This window comes from Tachysurus vachellii, chromosome 10, assembly GCF_030014155.1.
Source record: "Tachysurus vachellii isolate PV-2020 chromosome 10, HZAU_Pvac_v1, whole genome shotgun sequence".
Lineage (NCBI taxonomy): Eukaryota > Metazoa > Chordata > Actinopteri > Siluriformes > Bagridae > Tachysurus > Tachysurus vachellii.
The window spans coordinates 9,648,033-9,654,246 of record NC_083469.1 but is presented as its reverse complement, the minus strand read 5'-3'; the positions used below and the strand labels follow the sequence as shown (position 1 = coordinate 9,654,246).

Sequence of the window (6,214 nt, the reverse complement as noted above, 5' to 3'; positions counted from 1 at the left end):
GACTCAGAAATCAAAGAGCATTTTTTTAAAAACCCCACTCTAGATGTAATATTTAAACCTCATTTTCATTTCAAAGCAATAATCATTTGATTACTCTTTACTGCAAAACAAAAATGTTTTGTCTTGTGTTTCAAACTAAGTAGACTAAACATCTCATAAGTGTTGACATGTGTGACACAAACAATGAGCATACTCGAAAAGTTGCACACACATTTTGCAAATGAAAATGCTCTGCACCAGTTTCCGCACTGCAGGCTTTCTACTTTGCAGAGCCCTGAGCTTTGAGGCTTTGAACGCAACAGCAGGTGTTAGCACAAAGCAGCTCTGTGGTGAAGAACAGAGTGGAACAAAAGCTTCGTTCTGAGACTCTTACCACATCCTCTCCTGTCTGCCCCACCATCTTCACCTTGCTCTCAGCAAGCAGCTACGTACCACATCCTGCCCTCAGCCTTCACTGACATACATTAACACACAGGCCTATGTAGGGGCTGATCCTAAATTTTACGATAAGTAAATAAAAATAACAGCTCATGTACAAACAAACCGTTTTATCTTTAGTGGTGCTTTTTGGTATTAAAAAAAAATCGCTATGCATATTATTTTGTCAAAAGGCCATTTCAGTGTAAAAAAAAAAAGATTTTCACATATACATACTTGTTTTGATGTGTTTTAATATAGCTGGAATTATACATTTCCATTAGTCATTCACCGTGAATATGTACTAATCAAGCAGCATTAATAATCTCTGAACTGGAAAATTCAGATATGACCCATGGAACACACAGTTTCAAATCTGCAGACTTTCCAATGGAGAAATACAGAGTTTAGAAGAAATGCTGTTTCTGAGAAGCCATTATTCTGTGCAACAATTTTTTCATAAAAACTCATTTACAGTATATGTGAGCAGCACAATAGAAGAAAGAAAATGTGGGCAGAGAGCAGCTTTAGTTACTTTATTGTTCTCTTGAAAGTAAGAAACATATGTACATTAAGGTTCACTTACTTTCCCTGACGTTACTTATTGCATGAGATAATATCAACAAATTGTAATGGTTATACAAGTAACACAGTAAGATAACACGTGTATTAATCAACGTTTTTTTAAATGTTAACTAACAGTTACTGCTGTTTACGGAATCAATGACTAAAACTAATTCTATATAAATTTGCAAAAATGACTCTACGGTTCCTAACAATGATTAACTAAGAAAAACTATGTAATAGTGCCTCAGTTCAGAACTTTTACTTTTTAAGCCAGTTATCAACTGCAATCATTAAATAATGTGTTCAACACGACAGACTTGAAGATCAAACATAGCCGTTAATTACTTCCGTTCATGGTTTCTTCTATAGCAAATAATCTGCTAAGCGACGTTAAGGGAAAATTATATTGCAAGGTAAGAATTGTACAGCAAACAATGAAAGACTACATAGTATGGTTGTACAGCCACAAAGGATATATTAGCATACTTGTAATTAGCAGACTTATCACTAATGATCTAAAATCAAATCTTTTAAAGCTGCATAATGCAAATATGTACATTAGCTAACATTTTTGTGACCGTTTGGTAGTTTTATAGGCAAATTTGCTAAATATTACTTAGTTCATCATGATGTCTCCATTTTCTGTCATCACTGTCTTCTCTTTTGAAGCCTGCAGGAAAGATATATATCCTTAATTAAATACCATAATCTAAACAAGCAAAATCAAAACAATTTTCTGCAACTGTATTATTACCCTTAAGGGTTATAATACATTATGATACTTTGATAACCATTTAAAAGTATTCTATAAACATTGGTACATTGATTCATACTAGAAGCATACTACAGTCAATGTGGCTAGATGGTAGGTTATGTGTAAGTAAAGTATGTGTATACAATTTATTATAAAGGCAACATTGTGACTTTATGTAAATTTGTACCTTGCACATCCACACCAAAATGCTGACAAATACAGCATACAGCAGACTTTTGCTAATAAAAATCATGTAGCCAAATTTCACCATGAGATACACCCTCACTAAAATCACAGAAAGGCAAATATCAGTTTTATTACCAGAAAAAAAAACAACATCAACAGCAAAAACATTTAGAATCAATGCTGCTTTCCACTTTAATGTACATTCATAATATACATTATTCATTCATTCATCTTCTACCGCTTATCCGAACTACCTCGGGTCACGGGGAGCCTGTGCCTATCTCAGGCATCATCGGGCATCAAAGCAGGATACAACCTGGACGGAGTGCCAACCCATCGCAGGGCACACACACACACACACACTCATTCACTCACGCAATCACACACTAGGGACAATTTTCCAGAGATGCCAATCAACCTACCATGCATGTCTTTGGAGAACATGCAAATTCCACACACACAAGGCGGAGGCAGGAATCAAACCCCGACCCTGGAGGTGTGAGGCGAACGTGCTAACCATTAAGCCACCGTGCCCCCAATATACATTATTATTATCCAAAAATAGCCTGGAAATCCATTTCAACTCACCTGGTATTTTCCCTGAAAAACAAAGAAAGTAAAACAACATAAATAAATGCATCTCACACTGGACCAAGTATTTAAGAAACAGAACTATGGGTTCTCAGCTCCATGACTGGGTTGCTACTGGCCTTCAATTTTTGCCCTAATATAACTGAATCTACACCACAACAGTGGATGTGTTAACTGTGTTAAGGGAACATTACATTTTTTCCTCACCAGTACTTTTAACAATGTTTCTCATTTAAGATTGTAATACAGACAATTGTCAGAAAAAAAGAGATGTTGTTGCATAAGATGTTTTCCTATTTTCTTATGTTTAATTTGTAAGAGTTACCCAATGGCAAATTTTTTTAGCACAGTCATGGAACCTCCAGGTGTTTCTGAATCGAGAACCTTTATGTCTCATGGTTATTTTATATACATACTGTATTTATTTTTTACCTGGTGAATATGTGATGTGGGTTTGAATCTTCTCGTATTCACTTCCATTGTAGAAAGAAATGATGCAACTGAATTTGTTTTTGACGTTGGTCCACTCAGCATGATTGACACGCAATCTGCTGGACATACTGTAAAACCTTGTGTTTATATTTTGTTGTGCTATATGGTCGGTTGCAACACTATTATTTCTCTCTAGTTCATTTACTTGCCAAACAATGCTAACATGATCGGGATAAAAATGTGTGGCTAAGCAGACCAAAGTTACTTTGCCTTTTCTTCCCTGTGCATTGCAGAGTTCTTTTGGAGAAGGTGGCATCAAGGTTACAGTTGGAGGGGTGATGGTCATGTTGGGCTCTTAGAAGAAAGAAAAAAGGTTTAGACTAAATAAAAATTAAAGTCCAAAACCAAGCCATATATTAACATGTTACTTATTTTTTCAAAAATGCCTAAGGCATACAACACCCTCCAAAAGTATTGAAACAACAAGGTCAGTTCTTTTATTTTAAGTATACACTAAAAGCATTGGGTTTGAAATCAACATTTAATGAATATCAGATGATTGATAAGAATTTCAGCTTTCATTTCCTGACCAGAATTATTAGAACATGTGACTGACATGTTTCTGGTTGCCCAGGTAAGTCACGATAGTCACTAAACTAGGTTTGATCCCTGGGTTTCTTAAGGATAAACCAACATGAAGTTAAGAAAGGAGGGAAAATCTCTCTCAAAACCATTTGCAAAGCCCAATCAACAATTTGGAATATCTTGAAAAAGAAACCACTGGCGTAATTACAACCAAAATCTGTACAGATTGGCCAAGGGTAACAACAGCAGTTAATGACAGGAACATTGGGAAACATTGGTCAAACACAATGGAGATAGTCTCATACCCTGGGCATGCACGGCGGCCTCTGGAACAGGCTCACAAATCTTTATGGATGATGTAATTTATGATGGTAACAGCATAAGTCTACTGAATAATTTGATTTGATTACTTACAGAGAAATGTGTATCTAAGTTTGAGGAACTTCATCATGCAGCAAAACAATGACCCAAAACACAACACAACAGAGGACTTTATCAGGGAAAACAGTTCATGATTTTAAACTGGGCAACTCAATCACCAGACTAACACAAATGAGTATAACCCCTGTAGAGGAGTCTGAACAAAAAAACAACTTAAATAAGCTGTGTTATATTTGGGGGTGACATGGGTTCTCTGGCTAGATCCAGTTATTGCAAGCAAGAGATATGCAACCAAAAATTAAGTGTTATTTACCTGAATTTACTTTAAGACTATGTGCCATGTTCTAGGTTGCTGATGTAACACATCTATTTCTAAATACAAGGAAAGTAAAGCTGATATTCTGATATTAATCTTTTGATCTTAAACACAAAAGTCTTCAGTGTAATGCAAAATCAATAAACTGTATTGTATATGAATAGCAATTAATAGCAATAATTCATTCATTAGTCATGACTGCTGACAATATTAATAAAGATAAATTGCATCATGAAATGTAGAACAAAAAAAATCTTGAATAGCTCGAATTGTATTAATATCTTGCTTATTGCTAATTTTTTAACCTAAAGAAGTATAGTAGTACTTAACTCACAATGTTTTACTGAATGCTTTTATATGCATATTTGGGTGGTGTAGAGCTACTAAACTTTACCTATCAGCTTGAACAGATTATTTTGTTGGTATAAAATGTTTAAAAAATATTCTAGTACTACACAAATCAACTACATTTTGTACATTGTGAACATGAATTGTATAAAGAGTACTTGGTAAATAATCACTGAATTTATGAAATAGTAACGCAGTAGTTAACTTACCCAGGTCCCTGTTACAAATTCCAATTTCATGGAACTAACAGACATTGATTTAACTCATGACAGAACCAAACTTACTTTAACTTGTTTTTAGCAGTAGATTTTATCACATAGCTGATCACTAGTTTTCCAATAGAGATACAAATAATGTACAGCACATTGTCGAAGTTGTACATGATATCTATATCATAGATAGATTTTTGAGAGATGGTATATGCTGTAGGAAGCCATGAAAACTCTTTTTTAATTCGTGAATCTATTAAACTTTAAAATGAAGACACAAGTAAGGTTGTTGAACTGACGATCAAAGTGACTTTATTACTCTGACTATGACTAGGTAAATACCATTAGCACATGGGAATACAAGAGGACAATGAAGAATACAATGATAATCCTTTGAGGTTTTTACTCAACTTACTCACCTAGAACTGTTACTCTCGTCCCCGGTCCAAATTTCAAATCAGCAAAACTGTCACACTGACACAAGGCCTGACATAAACTGCAACATCTTAAAGGCACTGATGGCTATCAGTGTTTGAGGCCCCTCGTCTATTAGAGACTGGAAAAGACAAAGCTTTCCTCTGTATAACCTATGAGGGGCCTCTCATAACTTTCAGAATGGTACAATATCTGCTAGGTCTGATTTGTGAAAAATGTTTTTCATTTATTTTAATAAGCCGTCTTTAGGGATTGGAGCTTTATTTATAGCATGGTCCATCATGGCTGTTTGTCAGTGATTGCTGTTGCTGTTAAATAAAATTTAAATGTGAATTGTAGACATAATTCATCAGTAATTTTCAAGATTTAATCTTTAATATGTTGGACACAAATATGTAAGAAGTAGATGTAAAAGATGTAAAGATTCTCAAAAATGTGCTTGGTGTATGCTCTGTTTTATGGGTTTCTTCCAGGTACTCTGGCTTCCTCTTCCAGATCAAGACATGCCTTGTAGGCTGATTGACATCTCTAAATTGTATGTAAGGTGTGAATGTGTGTGATTATGCCCTGTTATGGGTTGGCGCCCCGTCCTTTGTGTCCCCTGCCTTATGCCCAAGTCCCTGGGATAGACTCCAGGTTCTGTGCAACCCTGTGTAAGATAATTTGTACAGAAACTGGATGGATGGATGGATGGATGGATGGATGGATGGAAGGAAGTTGCACACATCAAGTTGCTGCCTTAAGTTAAGAATTTTGGCTTTTTTCCACAAGCATAAGTGCATTTCCTTTTTATTCTCAAATATTTTCCATTATGCAAAACCATGCAGGTAAGTGGATTGGCTGTTCTAAATTACCACTTGATATGAATGTGTGTGTAAATGGTGCCCTGTAATGCCCTGGGGTGTCATTCTAGCTGAATTCTCCTTCTTTGTTGTTACTGAGTTACCAGGCCTGGCTCACCATGACCACGTTAACGCGCTTACTGAAGATAAA

At 35.5% G+C, this 6,214-nt stretch overlaps 1 gene segment (V, D, J or C); it reads right to left on the bottom strand.

The window, feature by feature from the left end:
• Window positions 1-938: 938 nt before the first annotated feature.
• Window positions 939-5,420, bottom strand: LOC132852189 (T-cell receptor beta-1 chain C region-like). The segment is given in 5 exon segments: window positions 939-1,654; window positions 1,926-2,023; window positions 2,513-2,524; window positions 2,948-3,301; window positions 5,206-5,420. Coding segments are annotated over 4 exon segments (510 nt in total).
• Window positions 5,421-6,214: the final 794 nt, after the last annotated feature.